The 26,660-nt window shown below is 38.4% G+C and overlaps 1 protein-coding gene across 1 annotated transcript in view; it reads left to right on the top strand.

The window, feature by feature from the left end:
• The window catches only part of SPTLC1 (serine palmitoyltransferase long chain base subunit 1), a 34,507-nt gene extending 9,161 nt beyond the window's left edge, over positions 1 to 25,346 (top strand). Inside the window, exons 4-15 of the mRNA XM_060762015.2 lie at positions 910 to 1,003; positions 2,053 to 2,125; positions 4,817 to 4,949; positions 10,838 to 10,967; positions 11,668 to 11,757; positions 12,238 to 12,345; positions 13,947 to 14,042; positions 14,747 to 14,843; positions 15,833 to 15,887; positions 18,435 to 18,552; positions 21,341 to 21,414; positions 23,730 to 25,346. Coding sequence (XP_060617998.2) covers positions 910 to 1,003; positions 2,053 to 2,125; positions 4,817 to 4,949; positions 10,838 to 10,967; positions 11,668 to 11,757; positions 12,238 to 12,345; positions 13,947 to 14,042; positions 14,747 to 14,843; positions 15,833 to 15,887; positions 18,435 to 18,552; positions 21,341 to 21,414; positions 23,730 to 23,823 — 1,162 coding nt within the window. The 3' untranslated portion in view covers positions 23,824 to 25,346. The remainder of the gene's footprint in view (positions 1 to 909; positions 1,004 to 2,052; positions 2,126 to 4,816; positions 4,950 to 10,837; positions 10,968 to 11,667; positions 11,758 to 12,237; positions 12,346 to 13,946; positions 14,043 to 14,746; positions 14,844 to 15,832; positions 15,888 to 18,434; positions 18,553 to 21,340; positions 21,415 to 23,729) is intronic.
• The last annotated feature ends 1,314 nt before the right edge of the window (positions 25,347 to 26,660 follow it).

Below are 26,660 nucleotides of genomic sequence, written 5' to 3'. Positions count from 1 at the left end.
CATTTTCCATCTTTGTTATATGTATAATGCGTATGCCCAATGTCTTTTTTATTATGCAACCTTTAGGAAACATTAAAAATACATTATCTAGCTATGTATACACACATGCAGGCACAATGGGCCCTTTGGATAGGCAGTGGTTTAGCTCAAAAACGAATGCCAAAAAGCTGGATGATAATGATTTGTTTTATTAAATGTTAGCAAGATATATATGGACACTTAAACACATTCATGTCGCTGCTATTTTGTGTATAGAACATAACAATGTATGTCTGATGGAAATCATAGATCTGGAGCTTATGGATCCATAGGGCCCATTATACACACACATATACATATACACAAACACATACATGCATATACATTATAGGTTTCCCAAACACTCTAAATACTTTTTAAGAAGTACAAAGGCTTCAGCAGTATTGTAGTTACCTTTGAAGTGCAACACCTGCTAGTAATATTAAGGTTGTTTTGTTAAAACTGCTCACTGCCTTTTGTTATCAGAAAAAGAAAGCAATAAATTTAGATGTCAGTTTTTATATGAGGATGAACAGCTTGTGGCCTTCTAGATGGTGTTGCACTCTCATCCTTCACCATTGTGTCATTTTTTATGACTGATGGGAGTTGCGGTCCAATAACATTCAAAGAAAACTTCTACTGTATCCAAATGATTTGCCCAACCCTCTTGTAAACCAGAAATATTTCCATAGATATTGTCCAGTTTGGGCAATTATTGCTGTTGCTGCATGTATTTAGCTAGATTGTGCAACTCCAGTGCTGTGTAGAATTGTGTAGGGCACATATCTCAGAATCAAATGTTCTGTGTTAAACCAAGCAAAGTTATGTTTAATTTTACTAAATGATGTCCATTTACTAAGAAAAACTATCTTTAATTTTCATCTTTTCAAGGCCTCCAACCCATAAAATTATTGTGAATGGCAAACAGTGCATAAATTTTGCATCGTTTAATTTTCTTGGCCTTTTGGATAATGAAAGGGTCAAGGTAAGTGGCTTCAGAGTGGCTGCTGAAATGTGGGTATTACTTACAATGTGTATTTTGATGTAACCGTGGTTTATCAACTCAGAAATGAACTTTATCCCATAATACTCCCTTTCTGTTATATATCATCTTTGGTCTGTTATATATCATCTTTGGTTGTCCAGTATTCCTATTAAAGGTTTCATTCTTGAATGGGTCGGGCCCCCATCCTCTCTTTTCCTGACCCTTTTTCTCTTGCCCTCCTTCTTCCAAAGCAAGTGGTATGACAAGAAGGCATGTTGCTCTTGCTAAAAATCTGAACTAATGTCTGAACAGAGAGTTTTTCTGAAATAAGACCAAGAGTTGTAGGTTGTCCATCACTGCTCCCTAATATACTTTTCTGTTCTATCTGAAAAAGGACTACTGTCATTGAATCTAGACCATAATACCATTCAGTTTTCATACTACTGTTTATGTTCTGATAAATATTTATGTATTTGATGGAGGCATTAGGCAATCATCCAATAAGATACCAAACCAGGGGTCCTCAAATGTTTTAAACAGGTTTATGGTCCCTCAGGCTGTTGGGAGAGGGGGATTATAGTTTGAAGGGAAAAAAAGGAACAAATTCCTGTGCTCATATCTTATTTGTAGTGCAAAAAATATGAAAGAACATGAAGAACAATTTTAACCAATATAAGCTTACCAGTATTTCAGTGGAAAGTGTGGACCTGCTTCTGGCTGATGAGATAGTCAACTTAATTAAGATTGTGCTTGTTGTGTGCCTTCGAGTTGTTTTCAGATTTACGGTGACCCTAAATCTAACGTTTAGGGCAGGGGCTGGGTAAATTACTGTGGCAGGCTGTATCTGGCCCATGGGCCTTAGTTTGGACACTCCTTTACTAAACCATGTCTTCAAGATTCTTTATTTGTAGGGCCACTGTGCCTTTAAATTTGTATGTGAATAGATTTCTGTAGTATGAAAGTGTCAATATTACAATTGAGGAAAAACTAGAAATTATTGCATTTCTCCTGAAAAGTTAATGTATGTTTCCTTTTGTGCTTCTTTAAAGAACGCGGCCCAGGCATCTCTGGCAAAATATGGGGTTGGTTCTTGTGGCCCTAGAGGATTTTATGGAACTTTTGGTAAGTATGTCATGTGTGTTAGCCAGTGCTGAATGTATATAACTTCACATGAAAACCACTTGCTTTGTTTTTCATCTAGTACCACCAACATGTTTATACCAGGGAGAGAAAATGTGGTGAAATCAAGTGCCAGTATTCACCTCCATGCTATTTCAGAAAATCAGCTGAAAATCAGACAAAATCTATTTCTGATTTGTCCATCTGAGTTTTTTGGCTGAAAAAACATGGTTAAATGTTGTTTCCTTACCAGAAAAATATTTTTGATCAGTATCTGTGTGTCTTTTTTACCTAGAGAAAAATAACATTTTTGAGACTTTGTTGTTGATGTGTGACCTCAAGTCATTTTTTTACTTATGATGATTCTAAGGTGAATATATTGTGGGATTTTCTTTTGTTAGAATATATACAAAGGAGGTTTGACATTTCCTTCTTCTGAGGCTGAAAGTGTAGGACTTTTCCAAGGTCACCTAGTAGGTTTCCATGGCTAAGCAGGGATTTGAATACTAGTCTCCAGTACCCTAGATCAGAGATACTTTAACATTTCCACTTGCGACCCCTTTCATCTTGAGAAATTTTACATGACCTCAGGTATATAGATATATAACACAGGCACACAAATCGAACATTTACTGATAATAAACCAGCATTTGCAAGACTTGCTAGCTAGCCTGATTTTCCTTTTTATGAAGTACAGCTGAAGCATCTTCTGCAGTGTCCACTGTAAACATTGAATACAGACTTATGTAAATGTTTTAAACAGCCACTGGGTGACATTCAGAAAACTTTTACTGTGTCTAAATTTTCCAGGACCCCATTATGAGCTTTTTTTCCCATATCAGGAGCGACTTAAGCAATTTGAAAAACTGCAAGTCGCTTCTGGTGTGAGATAATTGACTGTCTGCAAGGACGTTACCTAGGGGACGCCCAGATGTTTGATGTTTTACCATACTTCTCTCATGTCCCCGCATGGGGAACTGGAGCTGACAGAGGGAACTCAACCTGCTCTCTCCAGATTCAAACCACTGACCTATTGGTCAGCAGTCCTGCCAGCACAAGGGTTTAACCCATAGTGCCACTGGAGGCTCCACCATTGAGCTAATGGGACCCAATTTGGGGTCAGGACTCACAGTTTAAGAAGCAGCATCCTAGACAACACTCAAACCACTACACTATGCCAGCTCTCCTGTGGGGTTTAGGGGCTGCTAAAAAGAGACGAGGAACAGGCTTCTCTTCACTTTCGCATTCTGGGCTAGATTGGGAGTGAGGAAGCTCCCACATACCATAGATTGCCACATTTCCTTTACAATCATCTGTCATACACCAACATTGGACCAGGCCAAAGCCACTGTGTGTGTTCATAAGCCTTCATTAAATTATTGGCACTGTACCTCAGTTGATGATCTTAAGAGAGAGTATGTGTATGAAACGGTAATTCCAAATTAAGGTAATTGCACAAACACACCCTACAACCATCCTCCTTTTCACCCTTCTCGAGCCTGATCTCTTGAAACAGTTGCTTCAGGTTCTTGAACCCTTAGGAGTCAGTAGGGTAATCCCAGCAGTCGTCTCAAAACCCAATTTTCTAGGCTGGAGAAATAGGGAATCTTTACAGTTATCTTTACAGTCATCTTGATGAAGATTGCTGTTACTATTTTGCTTATTCTTCCAAGAATATAACTTAGGATTCAAACCTCCTCTCACATCTTTACCTTACCCAGTTCACTGACATTGTTATAAAAATGCCATATAGAAAGAACTGGCTGAAACAAACTAAATATTGGAATTGGCTCAATAATAAGCTGTGTTTTTTTTTTCCAAAGAGGCCACAAGAGGGCACTGATTTCTGGATGAATCACTTGAAGCTACTTATTTTCCACACTGTAATGCAGATATCAAGAAAATGCTGTATCTTTATAGCAATCAAAAGGCTAGAATCCAAGCTTTAAGGCAGGGAGGTTTTGTTGTACAAATTTTTCTATGAAACCTTCAGTCTGTTATTAATCACAGGTTATAATAGCATTTCACATTGCTTTGTTGCCTCCCTCAAATACTGAACGTACCGCAATACATCCAACCTAAACATTTGCCTTATCTTCCTTCTGGTCTGTCTTTCTGGAAGTTCTGGACTTAGTTGGAGTTTGTTTTATTCAATGGATTAAAAATGACTTTCACAGGATTCACAGAATGCCTGGGTTTTACAAGGCAAGACCTGTTATCACTGGTATTTTTGGTGCTATGATTGTATAGCTGACTATATAAAAACTATGTATTTTGTCTATGCCTCCTTATTTTTTCTTAGTAAACTTCCCAACCTTCTTTAATACTGCAAGATAAAGTAATGGCGAAACTCTATCCTTGTTCAGAGTCAACAATGTTTTGTCTAGATCTCCATCTGGATATCAGGCCTGAACTTGAAAAAACATATGGTTTGTGGTAGAAGTGAATGATTTACAACTGGAGCAATGGATTGGCTACTTTTATGAACATTGTGGGCCATCTCAACTTCTGATGTGCCCTTATTTCTAGGCTAGCATCTACAGTGGACAGAAGTAACATAAAGATGTAAAATATTTCTGAGTCATTCTTAAAATGGGTGACAAAATGTATAATTCATAGTGTTAATAATGGAGTTGTGACTCTCTGAAAACGAATGTTCTCTTTATAATTGCATGAATTATTTCTCTTAAACAGATGTACATTTAGAATTGGAGGATCGGCTTGCTAAATTTATGAAAACTGAGGAGGCTATCATATATTCCTATGGGTTTGCTACGATTGCCAGTGCTATCCCTGCCTATTCAAAACGAGGAGACATTGTGTTTGTGTATGTATTCTTGATATTCTTGATACTAGAGTAAACTTCTGGTGCAGATATTGTAGAAATTCATTGACTTCTGTTGCTTCCTTTTCTTCCTTCTCTGTGTTCTCTCACAGACAAACAGTAATAGTTTGAGGGCCAGTTCACTTGCTACTGCACTGAACTGCATTCACGTGAACCACAAAGTATTTTCTAGTAATTTCTGACTGCAGTAGCCAAAGAAGATGCTGCTGTGGTTTTAACTGTTTGCTCTTGCAGCAGTTTTTCTGGCTTCAATATTCTATGTGTGTATCTCTTAATCATAAAATATTGGGTAGGAGTGTGTGCTTAATATGAATAGCCTATTCCCCATTCACCAAGCAAACAGCTTTCTATACAATGCAAGCCAGAGCTCATCCTGTCCTGTTTGACCACATGTGCTCATAGCCTGTTAAGAGAAAATGCTCTTTGAGCTCATACTGATGAAGTAGGGGTTTGGGATTGCAGCCTTTAGGGAAGCAATTATAAAAGTGTTCTATTATGACCATATATTGATTCAGGTGCACAACATACCTCTCTTCCAAGTGTCACTGTATCACAAAGTGCATAGAGATACAGGCATATAAACTGTGTATCTTGTAATCTCAATGGGAACCATTACATCAGTTGTGGTATTTATTTATTTATTTTATACTCCATCCTCTCTCACCCCAAAGGGGACTCCGAGCGGCTTACAAGTTATATGTATATACAATATATTATATTATTAACATAGCACAATATTAGTATTATATATTACTATGCTGTACTATATCTCTACAATGCAGAATTGTTAGTTATATTACATGTAATATATTATTATATTATTTTGTATAGTTATTAGTATTATATTGTATTAAATTATATTATGATCAATATTATGTGTACATACAATATATTATATTATTAGTATAGCACAATATTAATATTATATATTATTATATTGTACTATACTACTATAATGCAATATTATTAGTAATATTACATGTAATATATTTCCTTTTCCAGTTACTGAAATCATGTTGCTAGCTACTGGGTTGCAACATCAGTGTGCAACCCAGTTGTCATTTATATTTCTGTGTATGATTCTGTAACTTGGAAGGGATGTTTCTAATCTATGTATTAACTAGTAATGAAAAGATTCTGTTGTCTGTTTTAGCAAGCATGTACTATCAGATTTTTGTCCTGATTTAGAAGCCAATATTAATGATTAAGTGAGAAACTTGGATATATTAACAAGTACAGAACTGCCTTAAAAGACCTTGGGGAAAGGTGGGAATTTCACAATTGCACAATTTTCACTAGGAATTTCAATTAGACATAACTTAAGATTGCTTATTTGATCTTGTCATTTTCAACGGTGTATCTTAATAACATTTTAAGTGCTTGTTCAAGTACCATTTTATGCACTTACAAAATGCTTTTAACATGACTTTAACCATCAATTGCTGCTTCAAAATAAACTCTTTAAAATTACTAACAGCTGTTCAAATGCTTTGACAGTGTCTCCATAAGTTACAGCCAAGCAAAGAGATGAAATTGACAAAAGCAGTTAAAAGGAATTTGCCTTGTTGTTGTTCATTCGTTCAGTCGTCTCCGACTCTTCGTGACCTCATGGACCAGCCCACGCCAGAGCTCCCTGTCGGCCGTTACCACCCCCAGCTCCCTCAAGGTCAGTCCAGTCACTTCAAGGATGCCATCCATCCATCTTGCCCTTGGTCGGCCCCTCTTCCTTTTGCCTTCCACTTTCCCCAGCATAATTGTCTTCTCTAGGCTTTCCTGTCTCCTCATGATGTGGCCAAAGTACTTCAACTTTGTCTCTAGTATCTTTCCCTCCTGTGAGCAGTCGGGCTTTATTTCCTGGAGGATGGACTGGTTGGATCTTCTCACAGTCCAAGGCACTCTCAGCACTTTCCTCCAACACCACAGCTCAAAAGCATCGATCTTCCTTCGCTCAGCCTTCCCTAAGGTCCAGCTCTCACATCCGTAGGTTACTACAGGGAATACCATGGCTTTGACTAGGCGGATCTTTGTTGCCAGTCTGATGTCTCTACTCTTTACTATTTTATCGAGATTGGACATTGCTCTCCTCCCAAGAAGTAAGCGTCTTCTGATTTCCTGGCCACAGTCTGCATCTGCAGTAATCTTTGCACCTAGAAATACAAAGTCTGTCACGGCCTCCACGGTTTCTCCCTCTATTTTCCAGTTGTCAATCATTTTTGTTGCCATAATCTTGGTTTTTTTGACGTTTAGCTGCAACCCAGCTTTTGCACTTTCTTCTTTCACCTTGACTAGAAGGCTCCTCAGCTCCTCCTCGCTTTCGGCCATCAGAGTGGTGTCATCTGCATATCTGAGGTTGTTAATGTTTCTTCCAGCAATTTTCACCCCAGCTTTGCATTCATCCAGCCCCGCACATCGCATGATGTGTTCTGCATACAAGTTAAAAAGGTTGGGTGAGAGTATGCAGCCTTGCCGGACGCCTTTCCCAATCTTGAACCAGTCTGTTGTTCCGTGGTCAATTCTGACTGTTGCTGCTTGGTCCTTGTACAGATTCCTCAGGAGAGAGACAAGGTGGCTTGGGATGCCCATCCCACTAAGAACTTGCCACAATTTATTATGATCCACACAGTCAAAGGCTTTAGAATAGTCAATGAAGCAGAAGTAGATGTTTTTCTGAAACTCCCTGCTTTTCTCCATTATCCAGCGGATATTGGCAATTTGGTCTCTTGTTCCTCTACCTTTTCTAAACCCAGCCTGAACATCTGGCAACTCTCGTTCCATGTATTGCTGGAGTCTTCCTTGCAGGATCTTGAGCATTACCTTACTGGCATGAGAAATAAGGGCCACTGTACGGAAGTTGGAGCAGTCTTTTGCATTTCCCTTTTTTGGTATGGGGATATAAGTTGATTTTTTCCAGTCTGATGGCCATTCTTGTGTTTTCCATATTTGCTGGCATATGGCATGCATCACCTTGACAGCATCATCTTTTAAGATTTTAAACAGTTCAGCTGGAATCCCGTCGTCTCCTGCTGCCTTGTTGTTAGCAATGCTTCTTAAGGCCCATTCCACCTCACTCCTCAGGATGTCTGGTTCTAATTCATTCACCACACTGTCAAAACTATCCTCAATATTATTATCCTTCCTATACAGATCTTCTGTATAGTCTCGCCACCTTCTCTTGATCTCTTCAGCTTCTGTTAGGTCCCTGCCATCTTTGTTTCTTATCATACCAATTTTTGCCTGAAATTTACCTCCAATGTTTCTAATTTTCTGGAAGAGGTCTCTTGTCCTTCCTATTCTGTTGTCTTCTTCCACTTCCATGCATTGCTTATTTAAAAATAGTTTCTTATCTCTTCTGGCGAACCTCTGGAATTGCGCATTTAACTGGGCATATCTCCCCTTATCCCTGTTTCCTTTTGCTTTCCTCCTTTCTTGCCTACAGTTAAACAAAAATCTCATCTAGAGCAGTCTGGCTGAGCTCTTTATGCTTGGACCAGTTGGTAGAACCTCAAACTTTTGTATGCCTATTAGAAGTAAGCCAGAATGAGGCTAATAATACATACTGCCAAGTATGTGTGGATGGATAACAGCTAAGGCTAAGAAGAAGGTGGGATTCATGTAATATATTGATAAAGTGATTTGATAGGAATTATTGACCATGACTCATTCATCCTTCTGTACACTCAGAATTTCAATCCTACCTTGGTTTGGTTCAAATTTAAAACCTTTAAGACAACAAAATATAAATTAATTCCAAAACAACCAATAAAAAAACAACAGAGCAGGTTTATAGCTACAGTTAGAAGATTACAAAAATGACAGCAGCAATCAGAAATCTGGGTAGTTACATTAAAAAAGGAATGACTTGGCAGTTCTTCAAAAGGCAAGCGGCAATTTAGCCAGAATAACTTTTCCATGAAGGATATTATGCTATCTCAGCACTGTTACAGAATATATTATTTCCTTCCTGCCCACACAGGATATTTCAGACACTGGAATAGACATGGAGTAAAGCCTAAAGTCGGTCCGTGATATCACTACACAGCTATAGTTAACTGGCAGCATCTTGTAGAATCCCGGAGTTGGTACTTCAGTAGGAAGAATTAGAACTTTTTGGCTGATAATTCTATATATCCCTTCCTAAACTGTAGATCCCGTAATTTGATTGGATGTTTCTGCTTCAGTTTGAATGAAGCCATAACACTATAATTGTGTAGTGTCAAAAGGTCCCAGAACATGAATGATCAAGGGACAGTATGGATTCCAAGGAAAGAAAATATCTGCAGTAGTAAACATAGTAAAATGCAGTTTTTTCAAATAATACTACATAGACCCAGAACCCAGGATAGATGTAGTAGCATTCACAAAGTGTCAACCTAACTTTATAAGAGAACACCTCCCTGCCCAAATAGACTGAATACTTCCCAGTTTGTCAGTACTACAAATACTACCTCTCATGTATTGATCAAGCTCCAGTCCAGTGGTTCTCAACCTGTGTGTCCCTAGATGTTTTGTGCTTCAACTCCCAGAAATCCTAACAGCTGGTAAACTGGTTGGGATTTCTGGGAGTTGTGGGTCAAAACACCTGGGGACCCACAGGTTGAGAACAACTGTAATGAAGCAAGTTGTTCATGACTATTATTATAACAGTCCCCGTACAAACATTCCCCAGGATATGAACAAGATAGGTTCTGTGGGTTTGTTCTGCAGCTGAATTTGTGTGCAAGTTGATAGAGGTACATTTTAAGTGTAAATCCAGCAATTGTCGAAGGCTTTCATGGCTGGAATTACTAGGTTCTTGTGACCTCACTACCTCTGAGGATGCTTGCCATAGATGCAGGCGAAACGTCAGGAGAAATGCCTCTAGAACAGTGGTTCTCAACCTGGGGTCCCCAGATGTTTTTGGCCTTCAATTCCCAGAAACCCTAACAGCTGGTAAACTGGCTGGGATTTCTGGGAGTTGTACGCCAAAAACATCTGGGGACCCCAAGTTGAGAACCACTGCTCTAGAACATGGCCCTATAGCCCGAAAAAACCCACAAGAACCTAATCCAGCAATTATTTGTTTGTTTTGGATAGCACAGGGAAGGGTTAACACCCCTGTAATGTTTTGCTGCCTGTGCCCCTGTTCAGATTTCACCTCACTTTCTATCTCTGATCATTGGATTTTGAAAAAATTGGCTTGGTGTGAAAACAAGGATTGGTGATCAAACTTCAGTGGAAACACCCTTTCCCCATAATACGGGAGTGAATTTCCCTTCCTAGAGGTAGATTTCCTTGTGCTCCCTGTTGTCCTATCCCCATTGTAATTAGGAGTTGTATGTAAGTTGCATGTTGGTAACTGAGACTACTTGTACTGGCTTTATTCAGAAGTAATGATCAAAGATTTTCTCATAATTTGATTCATCCCCTGGCTCATATACATTTCAATCTCCCACATTCTGTAAAGTTTTGATCAACTATGGGGGAGAGAACTATGGTTGGTGTTAAATTATTGCATAAAACAGATCTCTTCAAACCATGGTTTATAAACAGTTGGCCTGTTTGAATAAATCATAGTTAACTGGAATCAGGATTTTGACACAACTAAATTATAATTAATGAAATAAATTGAAATAAAAGTTTCTTTCTTATTATGGCAATACCAGAAAAGGAATGCAACAACACAAGGCTCATTAATTTGATGATGAACCATAGTTTATTGTTGCACCCAGATGTAGTTTTGCTTGTCCATGTGTTTGTAGTTGAGGTGTGATTGTTTGCATTGACAAAACTCTTTAGAGCAGCTGCATATTAAGGTTCATTGTGGAAAAAGATCAGCTTCAAAGGGGCAGCTTAAATTAAGAATCCACTGACAGAACTCCATTTGTTTACAGTGATGAATCAGTCTGCTTCGCTATTCAAAAAGGCTTACAGGCATCCAGAAGTAACATTAAGTTTTTTAAACATAATGATATGGCTGATCTTGAACATCTACTAAAAGAACAAGAGATAGAAGATCAAAAGGTACAGTTCCTTTTTAAAAAGCTAGTTTGTAATAGACTGGGGTTTTTGATTTGTTTCTGTTTTTTAAAAAGGAGTGTATTTTAATAGCTTCATTGCTCATTATTTCTCTTCTGAGCTATTTTGTAAATTGAATGTTGAAATAGATTTCACTGCTGTGTTTCATTACTCTGGCCGTAATGTTTAGGAGCCAGCAGTAAAATATCATTATAGATGTATTTCGTCAATTTTTGTATAAGTTTAATCAGTCTTAGAAATAAAATACATGCAATCAAAAACTTTATTATCACACAGTTCAATGCAAAAACCTCAGTTCCTTCATTTTCTAGAAAAGTGAGATGATGATGATGATGATAATAACAACAACAACAACAACTTTATTTATATTCCGCCCTATCTCCCCAAAGGGACTCAGGGCAGATTCCAGTCACAAAAAGCCAAACATTCAATGCCTGAATAAAACAACCAATACACACATAATAGCAAAATATAATAACCCAACATATAAAAACAAATTATAAATTAACATTTAGAATTAAGATAAAACATAACCTATCAAATACATTATATCAACATAGAACAAAGCATAAAACAGACTTTTGTATAGTATCTGCATTGACAGAATTTGTATTGCATTCTTTAAGCTGGTAATAACAGGAGCAAATTACTGCTAAGAAGCATTCATATAAAACTTTGTCTACAGAATCCTCGAAAAGCCCGAGTAACACGAAGATTTATTGTGGTTGAAGGTTTGTTCTTTAATACTGGAGATATTTGTCCCCTTCCAGAATTGGTGAGTAGAGACAGTTCTTATTTTATGTATCAATACTGCCATATTATGAATGAAGAGCTCTGTTCCTGACTTGTTGCAAAAAAATACATTGTTGGATAATATTCTGCATCTTCCTTAATGAAGTATTTCCCTACTTTTGATTTTTTTTAAAGAAAAATATCAGTGCTGTAAAGTCATGACTGAAAACATTTTAACTACATACATACATGACTACAATAGCATGTCATTCTTCTAAAGTGCATGAGCACAGTGTTTTCAATATTGCTGCACACCTGATGGCAGCAACATTGGTTTTAAACAGTCATGATAGGATAATTCTGGGAGATAGTTCAGTGGGTCACCCAGCCAGTCTGTCAGAAGCTTTACATATTCAGTGTAAATATATCCTGGTTTGTGAGTGGTCACCATAATCTGGCAGTCTGTGCATGGTTCCTTTTCCTGAGCTTTCTTAATTCATTTCAAAATTAAATATATCCGCAGGTGAAGTTAAAATACAAATACAAAGTGAGAATATTTTTGGAAGAAAGTCTTTCCTTTGGAGTGTTGGGAGAACACGGGCGAGGAGTTACGGAACATTTTGGAATAAATGTAAGTGACTCTTTCCCAGTAAAAGAATAGATTATTGTGCAAAGGCATGTGGAGAGAGCAAATTCTGGTATACACTGTTTTGTTAATAGTAGCAACTTTTGCAGCCATTCAAACGGACATATAAAATGTGCATATAGTTCTTCATGGATAATCCCATAATTGCTGGCTTTTCTTAGAAATGGCAACTATAAATGGTAACAAAATTGTAAAGCAGGGGTGGGAAATCAGGCACTGAATCTGCCCCCCTGAGTTTTTAATTTGGACCTCCCAGGTAGCCACAGTACTATTGTTTGGTGGTTTTCCTGCTTTCTTTTTGGTATTTTCCCATTATGAAACACTGAAATATTTGTTCCAAGGCTTAGTTGCTAGCACAGGGAGGGGTGCCCTTATCCCCTAGCCTTGGATTCCTTATACATGGTTTCACTTACCTGCTTTCCAAAAAATATTACCTCCTGAAAGTATGTGTGGACCTCTAGGGCCTCCAACCTAGTAAAGGTAAAAGTTTCCCCTTGACATTAAGTCTAGTCATGTCTGTCTCTTGGGGAGGGGGGGTGCTCGTCTCCATTTCTAAGCTGGAGAGCCAGCATTGTCCATAGATGTCTCCAAGGTCATGTGGCCGGCATGACTGCATGGAGCAAAACATGTGAGTAGATCAATAGGCAGAAAGGTAAGAACTTCCAACTTACATATCATCAAAATATAGAGCTTGCTATCATCCGTGGCTTCAAGAATCCAAGGAAATGTTGGAATGTGCAAATACAAGTATCATGCGGTGTGTTGACTTTGTCGTCTCTTGCTTTGTCAGTTACATTACTGGAATATGGCCCCTGATAACTTCCCCAAAGTTGAATTTGGTGCTTGCACTAAAAATGGTTTTCCACCTTTGATGTAAAGCATGTTTGCTTAAGTGACATGTTGCAATGTATCATGTTGCTTTTCTGTCAATTGGCTAGGCAGTCTACAAGTTTGTCAGTAATCTGATTTTTCTGTGACATAGATGTGGGGAAATGTTAATATAAGAATATACTTAATACCATTCAGAGGAACATTTGAAATAAATGTCATGTTATAGCTATAGTCCTTGACTTGAAAGACTGAAGGGCAGTTGGAACAACACTTATTGAGATGTCGAGGGTTAACACTGAAAGGAAATGTTGACCACTCTTTTGCATGGAAGAAAAGTGCTTTACATCTTTCTTTCTTGAATCTTAGGTATTAGTTTGCTCCTTCATAATTATTTTGTGAAACTCATCTATAATACAATCAGACTTGGGTGAAAGACCAAACTAAATTATTTCAGGGTAGCGTGGAGAACAGCATCAAATAAAGTTCCTTCTTTTCAATATTTATGACTAGAAAGAAGATACATTAAATGAAGTGATGATTATTTCTAGCAATGTTGACTTGCATCTTCTCTTAACCTACTGTTCTCATATGTAATTCACTAGATCAAAGGTTCATAGCTATTTTAAAAATTGCAATAATCTGAATACTATAGAAGCCAGCTCTTCCTTTCTTACAACTGTACGGATGGTTGCCAAACATACAATGTCTAACTCATAGCTGTTTTTTTTTTGTTTGTTTGTTTTTTTGTACAATAGATGGATGATATTGATCTTATAAGTGCAAATATGGAAAATGCTCTGGCATCTATTGGAGGATTTTGCTGTGGGCGATCTTTTGTTGTTGACCATCAGGTACGAGTAGAATCCTAAAATGAAAGATATTTCCTTGTTGTGGAGTTAGATTCCAGTAATAAGCTGTGACCAACAGAGATAAGAGATATATATCATGTGACTCCTAATATTGTTGACAATTGAACACATGTGCTGTTCATCTTGTCAGCTGAGAACTGCGTGGCTCAGAAGATGCTCTCAAGAGGTTAGAGCCTCAACATTTGTTACTTGGTGGGATGGTTGGAGAATTTGAGGTTTCACTGGACACAGAATATCTTTAAGCATTTTGCCCCATTATAACTGAATTTCCTGGAATCTGTACAGGAGAAGCAGTGGCAGCACCAAAGCTCATGCCACTACTATAAATCCAAAGAAATGTGAGTCTGAAATGATTTCTATTGTATTCCTTAGTGGGTAGAATCCTGATGCAGCAGGCCATTACATGTAGAGGCATTGCCAAGGTGAACATAGAAACATATTGTCTCCCAGCTTGCAAAGGGTCCTATGGCAACGAACAAATAAAAAACAATTATAACAAAACAAATATTAAAATGTTTTAAATCACATTAAAATTAGATCTTGGGACTGGACAAACCAAATATTTACAAATGCTTTTATCTTTGTGTTGTTTATATTCACTTTTTTTTAAAAAAAAAAAAAACTAATTGCTGACATTACAAGAGATAGTGACATATTTTCTCCCGTGTCATTGTCTTTCCATCTAGAGACTCTCGGGCCAGGGTTACTGCTTTTCAGCCTCTTTGCCTCCTCTATTAGCTGCTGCTGCCATTGAGGGCCTCAATATCATGGAAGAAAATCCAGGTATCTTTCTCCAAAATTTTATTTGCATGCATTTCAACAATACAAAACTTCTTGAAATGAATTCAAATCTGTGTCTTGTCATTGATACAATGCATAAATTCTGCAAAATATTGCAGTGGCAGTTAACATTTTTGACACACTTGAATTTCCAAGAATTGCCTAATGTCTTCTGAAAAGAGGCATTCATACTGTAGCAAAACTTGCAAATAGTACCAATTTACTGAGTATGGCAAAATCCCAAAAAGTATTCACTCCTTCTCCCTACTCCTCTCCCCATCTCCACTCCTGCCTACCAGGACACCTTAGATGCCATTGGACATCATCCCACCCCAAGCCTCAGCCTGAATTTAAGGTTGTTTTGGAAAGCCAAAGGAGTGAATGGGAGAAGAGACAGGTTATCAGGGAAAGGCTTTGACTTCAGATTGAGGCTTATGGTGGGATGATGGGCAATGGAGTATGGGGAAGGAAGAGATGAAGAAAGGAAGGCACTTAAAATCTGGATGTGAGGGATTGGAGTTCTTGGCAGGATTGCGGTGGAGAGGTGGAACAGCAGAAGGATTGAGGCAGGGAGGTCAGGCTAGTTCAGCGAAAGTGAAACCCACAAATTTGGAGGGCCAACTGAATTTGAATTTAATTATGTTGTTTATTATGTCAATCTTAACTTTTTGTTGTCCCTTTTTATTTGATAAGCTGCCTTGAATCCCATTTTATATAAATAAACTGACTGATATCTTGAAAAAGTACTGTGAATATGGAAAGGGTGGAAAACTGAGTAAATAATTAGGGGTAGGATCATCATTTCACTCAATCAATTCTCTTCACACATGCACACACACCCGCCTTTACAGTGCTCAGTATTCTGATAAGGTGTTGCATAATTACCTTATGACGTGTGAAGTTCTAACCCCAAGACTAGACCAAAATAGATTCTTAAATTGCTCACAATTTACATACTAAAACTGAGACCCAAATTATTTGTTTTTCCCTAGGCATTTTTCAAGTTTTACAACAAAAATGTAAGCAAATACATAAAGCTTTGCAAGGGTAAGTGTTCTTTTTTATTACTGAAATCTTAACTGAAAATGTAATGCCTCCTAAAGATTACAGTTGTGCAAACATTTGAATAAGATCTACTAAGATATGGCCTCTTAAAAAAAACTAGTGTGATGGTAGGCTGCATCAATAGGAGTACAGTGTTTACATCGAAGGAAGTAAAAGTCCTGGTGGTTTATAACTGCACTAATGCCAGTTGGCCTGAACTGGTTTTGCCTCTGGTTGACAGCATGTTTAAATCCAGAAAAAAGTTTTAATTGGTTCTAATTTTCTATTGTGCTATTGTTATGTTTTTATTTTTGCCTTGATTTTGTATTGTATTTTATTTTCTGTTATGTTTTGGTATTATCGTTTATGTATTATGTTTTATTTCTGTGTTTTGCACTGTATTTTACTCTTCGTAAGCTGCCCCAAGTCCTGTTTGGAGAGGGGACAGAATATAAGTAAATTGTTGTTGTTGTTTTGTTATTATAAACAAAAGAACACTCTGTTTTGCTCTATTCTGCACCTGGAATACTGTATCTAGTTCTGGGCACCACAGTTAAAGAAGGATAATAGTAAATTGGAATGAGTCTAGAGAATAGTGATCAAAATGGTTTGTAAACCATCTCCTATGAGGAATGGCTTAGAGAGCTGGGTGTGTTTAGCCTGGAGAACAGAAGGTAAGGGGTGGTCTTGGTAAATATTTGAAAGGAAGTCCTATTGAGAAAAGAGACAGCTTATTTTCTGCTGCTCCATAGACATGAATTCAAACTAAGGGAAAAGAGATTCTACCTAAACATTAGGAATATCCTCCTGATAGTAAGAGCTGTTCAGCTATGAAATATGGTGCCTTGGAATGTGATGGAGTCTCCATCTTTGGAGGTTTTTATACGAAGAGGTTGGATGGCCATCTGTTGAGAGTACTTTGTTTGTATATTCCTGCATAGCAGAGGGTTGGACTAGTTGGTCCTTGGAGTCTTTTCCATCACTATGATTCTAGGATTACAGTGAATATTTTAAGCAACAGTGTTTATTCTTAAATTCTATGGATTCTGTCATTCATTTTTCTCCAGGGATATATATTTTATCTATATGTTTAATACTATTTTTAGTCTTAAACCCTAATCCTCTTTTAAAATAAATATCATCTAGCAATTCATTCCATTGTGAATAGATGACACATATTTTTAAGATGCTGTTTGCCAATGTTAAGTAGCCTTTGCAGTATGCTTGGCATACAGACAAGACTAGCCCCTCTCTTCTGACACAAGCATTAACTGACCTTTTGTTTGAAAGAGTTATGTCTGGCTCTTGGCTTTGCTTATTGTTAGATATGTAACTCAAGTGATGGTTTATTTTAAGTAACAGACAAAGAGAAGCTAGATAACCCTTGGGATTTGTACAGAGCCACTAGAAAGTCACAATTTATTTATTATAAAACATTGTTTGGGCAAAACCTGCAAACATCAAAGCTTTGAATTGTCATGGGTTCCAAGGAGTTCCGGACTACACAACTACTTCCTTTGCACTATTATCTTTTTTTTTTCTAAAACAGACTGTGCAAATTATATATTTGAATTTATGTCTGCCAAAATTAAACGTGCAACATTAGCATCAAGCTTCTTCTTTATACGACCTAAACAATTGGATTTGGTCCTGATTTCATATAAAGAAAAACATTTAGTGATTGTTTAATAAACACCCTTTATGATGAGTTGAGAAGCTTATGCTCATTACATGCTTATATTAAAATCTTAATGAATTGTTGATTAGACATAGAATTGCTTGAATGGTTTGGCTTGTAACTAGATAGTAGTTTCCTTTATAGCATTATCCAAATTTCATTAAATGCCTTTCAGAACAAATTCTTACAGTACTGGGAACTTGAAGCAATGTACTTTCCAAGCTTAGACTTGATTGGCTAGTTTGTTCCAGCTGTTTAATACTAGATTAAAAGAAGTGGTTCATTACTTGCAGTTCAGTGTTGTAACAAAATAAACCCTGGGTTGCTGTGAGTATGGCCACGTTCTGGAAGCATTCTCTCCCAACGTTTCGCCCACATCCATGGCAGGCATCCTCAGAGGTTGTGAGGTCCGTGGCATGTCCAGGGTGGGAGAAAGAATTCTTGTCTGTTGGAGGCAAGTGTGAATGTTGCAATTGGCCACCTTGATTAACATTTAATGGCCTTGTAGCTTCAAAGCCTGGCTGGTTGCTGCCTGGGAAATCCTTTGTTGGGATGTGTTAGCTTGCCCTGATTGATTCTTGTCTGGAATTCCCCTGTTTCTTGAGTGTTGCTCTTTATTTAATGTCCTGATTTTAGAGGTTTTTTAAAATAGTGGTAGCCAGATTTTGTTCATTTTTATGGTTTCCTCTTTTCTGTTGAAATTGTCCACATGCTTGTGGATTTGAATGGCTTCTCTGTGTAGTTTGACACTGTCGTTGTTAGAGTGGTCCAACATAGAGTAGGCCAAAATTAATTCTAACTTTCCAAATGTTGCATTTTTGTTCATTTACTAAATACATGATTACTGATTTTGGGGTATGTGTTTTGTATAGGATCCCTGGACTGCGACTGGTGGGACAGTCGCTTTCTCCTGCATTGCATCTCCAGTTGGAGGAAAGCACTGGAATTCGAGAGGGCGATATGAGGTTACTGAAGGAGATTGTAGACTACGTAAGATTACTTTTTGAAAACGCTAGTTTCCTAACCATTTGAAAAAGCTCTGTTCTCCTTGAACTGTTGTAACTACTGGGGTTAAATGACATTTGAAAAGTAGCCAAGGGACACGTTAAATATGATTGATTGCTTTTTAACGAGGCATCTCAAAGGCAATGGAAAATCCTAAGTGTGAGCGCAAGAGGAACACAACCCAGATGCTTAAAACTGCTGTGTGATAATAGCATGCTCCCTAGACAACATTGCTTCAAAACACAACTGTCCAACCGCAGACTGAATTGATCCTGAGGGGAGATGTTGTTTAGGGGTGATAGTATTAAAGGAGAAGGGAGGAAGCCTAAGGTACTTGCCTCTAAGATGAGATTTCACTTGTCAGTGATTTGGATTTGAAATTTGAAGAAACACTGTCCCAGTACTGGGTGTACTGTATGATTTTTCTGAAGATCAAAATTGTGAATTCAAACATGACAAATTCCACGGTTTGAAATCACCCTGTACAGTGGAGGGGCTGTTGTGCCAGTAGTGTTAGGTTTTATAGTTAAAATTCCCATTAGTTCTCCTCCATGAAGAACTACTGCATACTACTAGAGAATTTAATTCTCTTAATTAACTACTTTGGTCCTAAGTACTCAATATTAACTAAATTAGTAAGAGGAAAATATCAATCATTACTAAAAATGGTAAGGATAAAATGTGAGTGGATTTTAATCTGAAAAACAATTTGTTTAGTCTTTCACATAGTATGAAATGGTTCTTTTCTCTCTTCCTGTATTTTATATCAAAATAGACTAACATAGTTCTGTGTTTGAAACTAGTAATTTTCAATTTACAATAAAGGATCTGTTTTAGCACTATTCCCTGTTCATCTTTTAGATTTTTTATTATTTACAGTATTTATATATTCCTTTTCTCACCCCTGGGGGACTTAAAGCGGTTTACACAGAAATAGTGGCAAAATTGAATGCCTTACAAACGTACACCAAATTACAATCAACACCATTACAAAGTATAAAATCAATGGGACAATTCATCACAAGATACAAAAATTGAAATATAAGAATTAAAATACCTAATAAAAACATTAAAAACATGTGATCTGAGTACGTAGACCTGGCCATTCCCAATGTCGACTGCACATATTCCATATTTGCTTCTTGTACTTACTTCACTGGTCAAAAGCTTGGTTTCATAACCATGTCTTTGTTTTCTTTCTAAAGACCAGGAGGGAGGGCGCTGATCTAATCTCACTGGGGAGAGAGTTCCAGAGCTGAGGCGCCACCGCTGAGAAGGCCCTGTCTCTCGTCCCCACGAACTGCACTTGGGAAGCAGGCAGGACTGAGAGCAGGGCCTCCCCAGAAGATCTTAACTTCTTTGATGGTTCATAGAGGGAGATACATTCGGACATGTTGATACCTGAATCACATTTTGGTTTCTGTATGCCCTCTCTGTAGCTTCTGTTTTTAAGCTTTATTATCCTGCTTTTCTCCCATGGGTGGGACACAAAACAGCGAACAAATGGTGAAAAACAAAAACATGATACAGAAACACAATAACATCCCTCCAACCCAAACATATAAACCAACACATTGCATAAACACATTACATAAACTATATAAAATAAGCATAAAAAGAACAACATTTATCATTAAAAATCCCTGGGCCTCAGACCACTGAGGTTGTCCTAAAAACATTTACTAAAAAGTCTTGAAGCTCCAAATCTTTGGCCATGTGAGCCTTGTCTAACTGAGATAGCCTGCTTATTGTGGGTTGTGGGGGAAGGCCTGCTTCCATAAAAAGATTTTAACCTGGAAAAGAAAGAACAATAATAAGGGGTCTGAATGCACCTCGGTGGGGAGAGAGTTCCAGAGCCATGGGGCCACCACTGAGATGGCACTCACTCATTCCCACCAACTATACTTGTGAAGGTAGTGGGACAGAGAGAAGGGCCTCTCCTGATGATTTCAGGGCTCGTGCAGGCTGATAGGAGGTCCCTCAAGTTAGCAAGCTTGGCAAGGTCATGATTGCAGTAAACTACAAGCTCTCAGTTCAAGCAATGTTTTGCTAAGGAAAAGCAGGGATGTGACTTGTTAAAAAGTGTGGCCTATTGGAGAGATTTAACATTAAATGCACAAGCCTCATGTTTATGGGCTCATGCTGCCCTTCTCCTTCTGATGCAGTTTCAATTAGAGGATTGAAAACTAGGATTATTCAATATATTCAGAAGTTGACCTGTTTCAGTAGGAGAATGGGTCTTAACCCCTTGGCCCTCCAGAGATTTTGAATAGGAACTTCCAGAAGCCCTAAACACGGGCAATGATAAGAGATTCTGGGAATTGAAGTTCAGACCATCAGAGAGCTTACAGTTGCTGACATCTTCAGTAGAGTGTGGTTATGTCAGGCATGAGCAAGCTCTCTGTGTGTTTTGGACTTCAACTCCTAGAAATTCCAGCCAGCTTATCAGCTCTTAGGAATTGTGGGAGTTGAAGTCCAAAACACCTGGAAGGCAAAAGTTTGCCCATGCCTGGGTTAACTGAAACCAGTTTTCTCTGAGCTCAAATATTATCAGAAACCATAATTAGTGGCAAGTAGAAGCAGAGGAGAGTGAAGAGATGAACCGAAGCTGTTACACTATGATTTAGCATTGGGTGCAAATCGAGTCAATGGTTTGACTTATTTTGAAGAAAGGAATAATGAGCACTGGTGAAGGAAGAATAAAAGCTGGCAAATCTGTTGTATATGGTGTTGGATACTCATTGTGTTTTGGGTTGTATGTCTCTTCTCCTAGTGTATGAATAGAGGTATTGCATTAACTCAGGCTCGCTACCTGGAAAAAGAAGAAAAATTTCTCCCATCACCCAGGTTAGTAGATCCTCATCTTTCTATTCTATATTAGACTTTTAAAAAATATCAGTTTGTTTTGTATGCAAATAAACTATGGTCTGAGCAATAATCAACCACTATTGCTACTAGCTTTCTACTCAGCTCCAGTGGACTAGGGTGAATAGCTTACTGTAGTCTCCATCTTAACCACTGGGTCAATTTATATTATTACAAATTGATCTACTGAATAGACAGGCTCTCTTGAAAGTTGGCTGGTTGCCATGTAGATTGGTATTGTATCATTCTCTAAGCCATGGTACAGTTACAGGTGTTACTTAAGATTGCTGTGATATAGATGCACTTCCTAGATATGAAAACATCCTGCTCATAATCCAATAAGCAAGTCAGAATTATAATTGTTATAATCCATATGTTTCGATTGATAAAAAGCAATACAGACATAGTTAGGGGAGACATAAACTAGGCATATAAGGCAGGATAGGAAGAAAATAAATGCATGTGAAATGTGCTGCTGGAGTAAAGTTCTAAGAGTACAGTGGTTTACTAAAAAGACAAATGAATGGGTCCTAGAACAAAACAAGCCTGACCTCTCTCTAGAAGCCAAGATGGCTAAACTGAGATTGCTGTATTTTGACATACCATGAGAAGACATGGTTCATTAAAAAGACAGTAATGCTTAGTAAGGTCAAGGAAAATAGGAAAAGAAGGAAGAACACATTACTGATGGATAGACTCAGTCAAGGAAGACATGTCCCTCAATCTGCAAGATCTACAATAAGCTGATTTGTGGGCCCACTAAATTATTACAATAAAAATAAAATATATCTTTTACTGTACCATATTTATTTCTGACCATAGGAGTCATTCTTTTGTGACAGCACAACAAACAAAAGTCCAATTATGAGCAAGAAATCAAAAGGGCAGCCTTTCACGTGTTTGTATGAAACTTGTGTTTCATACTACTTCACATGATACTTGTTTTAAAAATCAATATAATAATAATAACAACTTTATTTATGGATTGCCCTATCTCCTCAAAGAGACTCAGGGCGGTTTCCAACGAATATGGCAAACAGTTTACAAGAGAAGGCATATTAGACAGTATATAACAACCAACTATAACTTAATAAACAAAATAGCAAAAAATCATAAAATACAAAACCCTGATAAAATACACTAAAAATAATATATATATATAAAACTAATGTAGTGAGAATCAATGTTCACTCCATCAGACTATTTTAAAAAATAATGTCCTTAAAGACATATTGATAAAATAACGGAATTTCATCTACTTGAGAGACAAAGCAGAACATCAAACAGCATGTCATACAATGAAGCTGAACTCAGCTGCTCATAATCTAATACAAGCAGCCCCCAAGTTACAAACATTTGACTTACAAATGACACATACTTAAAAACAAGGGGGAAACAACAGGAAGTGACTTATTAGGGGCATAGACAGGAAAATAACCACAGGAAAGTTAAGCCCTCCCTATGTATCCAATACAGTAATACTGTGAAGAAATCAAAAGCTTGGCTGCAATATTCTGCACCAATTGAATTTTCAAATCGAAAGCTTCATAGATAATCTTGTATAGAGCATAGAATTGGAAAAGATCTCATGGGCCATCCAGTCTAATCCCCTGCCAAGAAGCAGGAAAATCACATTCAGAGCCTCTGTTTAAAAGCCTCCAAAGAAGGAGCACTACTTAAACTGTGGGTACCAACCCCAAATGGGGTCCCTTTAGCTCAGTGTTGGGGTTCCAAAAATTTGGCAACAGTAAAAGTTTTCTGAACATCTCCTAATGGCAGTTTTGGACATGAATCTGTTGTGTAGTGTTTACAACGAACTCTGCAGAAGATTCTTCATGAAAAGGTTAACCAGCCTGTGTAGCAAGCTTTGTTATCAGTAAATGTTTGGTTTTTATACCTATATTACAGATTTACATACTGGGGTCACGTACAAATTTCTTGGGCCGAAAAGGGTTGCAAGTGGAAAACTTTAAGAAGCCCCAATATAGAGCATATTCCAGGTCTTATGTCTTTATTATAGCACACCAAAACAACCCTCACCAGCATATATATCAGGCATGGGAAACGTTTGGCCCTCCCACAATTCCTAACAGCTGGTAAGTTGGCTGGGATTTCTGGGAATTAAAGTCCCAACACACTTGGAGGGTCAAAGTGTGCTCGTGCCTGATATATATTGTAATAAGGTGTTACTTAGTATTGTGAGTCCCTTTGGAGAGAGAAGATTATTACTACTACCACTACTACTACTACTACTACTACTACTTGATTTTTTTTTTATTTTTTTTTGCCCCTACCAGCATTCGAGTTGTAGTGACAGTAGAACAAACAGAAGAGGAACTGGACAAAGCTGCCTCACTGATCAGGGAAGCTGCCGAGTTTGTGCTGAACTGAGGCCTGCAGAGTTGGATGTTTGCTGCTCCTGTTTTCTACTGTGCAATAAGTTGGCTTGCACTCCAAAGGTTCTTCGGCATCATCGAATGGAACTGAGGCCTCCAATTTCCCTGAGTCATTCCAGAATTTAAAACAAAATCACAAATATGGAAATACTAAACACAGACTGTATGTACAGAACTCAGCTCTATTTTTATGCATTGTTTAAACTGGAGATCATTGTTACACTGGTATTTTACATTCTTTTTGCTTCCGTTCATCAAAGGGCCTTATTCCTTTCCATAGTTCTCTAAAACAAGCTATTTTTTGAAAGTTGATTGTATAATGCTAATGAGCATGAAAAAAATATGAAAACTTAAAGAATATTCTTAATTTAACTTTTCTTAATGAAAATATTAAAAATATCTTTTCCACATACACAAAAGGTCCTGGTATCGTTGAGCTGGATAATTAAATGCTATTGTGGGATCCTTCTTTTGAATTATATACTTACATAACGTTTATTACACTGGGTATGTGGGAATTTATACACTAACTTTTTAAAAAGATAATTTCATTTTTGAAATTCTCAGAAGCAGTTCTTAAGTAGCTTGTCATATTTACATCAAATGTCACATGGCACTGCCTCATACAATATGTGGACCTTTCTTTTGATTTGCCTATATGTTTAACTTTTGTACTGATGCCCGTATCACTAATGTTGTGCAGCTATGGAGCTTACAAGAGAGAGGTGGAGCTCTCATTAATTATTGGATTGAGCAGCACCAAATGCACACAGGGATTTCTGCACTGAAAAAGGGGGCAAAGTCAGCATGTGTGATTTGTCTGTACTAAAGCATACACATTGAACAAGTGTATGAATCTTGGGGCCTCATTACACTAGAGAATAAATCCACTTTAAATCTGGTTGCTACCTCCTGCGGAATTCTGGGGTTTGTTGTTTAGGGAGGAGCCTTTAAGAGCCTCACTAAACTACAAACCCCCAAAATTCTGCAGGAGGCAGAAACTGGATTTTAAGTGGATTTATTGTCTACTGTGATGAAGTAGGGGCCCTTTTATAGTACATAAATTGCTAAACAAGTTCATTTGGTCCTGATCTTTGTATTGTGCATATTTGCTTGACAGTATCTCCGAACATCTCAAATTGTAAATGATTATGTTTCATTTCAAGAAATCAAAAGGCTCCAAAATCCTGCTCGGAAAGCACTAGTTTCTAATAGTAAAGATATACTGGTGGATACAGGTAAGCTGCAGCCGTTCATTTTACAGGAGTTACAGTATGTCCGTTTTTTATCTTCTGTCCTTCTTCCAACCTTCAGAAAAACTTGGCATGTTGTGATTTATGTAATCTGAATTGTCCCAATGTTGTGCTCCAAATTTCTGTCATCGGCTGCTTTGAAGACATTCAATTATATCTTTGTTGTTTCTACACTCTTGTGCCTTTTTTTGGTTGCTGCTATGTGGACTCCAGTGCTATATTTGAGACTTATTATTTTTTAAATAAATATATATATTTGATCCAGTATTTGTGTCCTACTTATTTTATCATATTCTCCTTAACGTTGGATAGCAATTGCCTGTCTCTTCTGTGGTATCCACTCTCTCTCATTAAGTATGGAGTAATAAAAAGTAGGGCACCAGTATAGTTTAAACAACTTTGGAGGCCAGAATTCAAATCCCTACTGGGTAACTTTGAACAAGATTGACTCTCCAACTACAGAGGAAGGCAAAAGCAAACAATCACTGAACAAATCTTGCCAAGAAAAATCCATGATAGGTTCTTCTTTGGGCCATGATAAGTCAGAAATGACATATCAAGAATAGAAATAAGGGCACTATCCAGTGCTTCAATTGGGGGGGGGGGGGGGGGCAACCAAAAGTTTATAGAATTTTGCTGTCTTCTTGTAATATCTCTTTTTCCAGGGGGCTCCCGCAAGGTACTCTTCTCTCATTTTTAATCTCAACAAGGTACATTAGACTGGTCGTGACTGGCTGAAGATCATCTAGATTCATGGCCCGGTAGAAATTTCCTATCACTCTTCGCAATTTTGGTTGAACAGCAGTGGTGGTAATGATATGGAACATCCACTAATTATGTCATTGTTTCTGGGAGGCTTCTAGGAGGAAAACCGCTGCCAGCTGTATGTCTACCACATGTCTTGAGTTAAGAAAGTCTGGTGGCACAGTGGCTTAAACTGCTGAGCTGCTGATGGAGCGTGGGGTTGCGTGTGTGTGTGCGGCGGCGGGGGGAGTGGGGTTGCTTGTGTGTGTGCGGCGGTGGGGGGAGTGATGCAGCGTGGGGTTGCGTGTGTGTGTGCCGTGGCGGGGGGAGTGGGGTTGCGTGTGTGTGTGCTGCGGCGGGGGGAGTGGGGTTGCGTGTGTGTGTGCCGCGGCGGGGGGAGTGATGGAGCGTGGGGTTGCGTGTGTGTGTGCGGCGGCGGGGGGAGTGATGGAGCGTGGGGTTGTGTGTGTGTGTGCCGCGGCAGGGGGAGTGGGGTTGCATGTGTGTGTGCCACGGCGGGGGGAGTGATGGAGCGTGGGGTTGCGTGTGTGTGTGCGGCTGCCGGGGGAGTGATGGAGCGTGGGGTTGCGTGTGTGTGTGCGGCAGCAGGGGAGTGATGGAGCGTGGGGTTGCGTGTGTGTGTGCGGCGGCGGGGGGAGTAATGGAGCATGGGGTTGTGTGTGTGCGTGCAGCAGGGGGGGGTGTGTGTGCGGGAAGCGGCGCGGCGGTGCTTGGAGTGGGCATGGCTTCCACAGGGGGAATGTTGGCCGAAAGGCTGTGTGCGCGCCCAGGGAACTTGCGACTGGGCGCCAATGCGCATGCTCAGTTGTTTTGC

Source organism: Anolis sagrei, chromosome 2 (assembly GCF_037176765.1).
Source record: "Anolis sagrei isolate rAnoSag1 chromosome 2, rAnoSag1.mat, whole genome shotgun sequence".
Classification (NCBI taxonomy): domain Eukaryota; kingdom Metazoa; phylum Chordata; class Lepidosauria; order Squamata; family Dactyloidae; genus Anolis; species Anolis sagrei.
The sequence above is the reverse complement of the archived record's forward strand: the minus strand, read 5'-3'. Positions and strand labels throughout refer to the sequence as shown.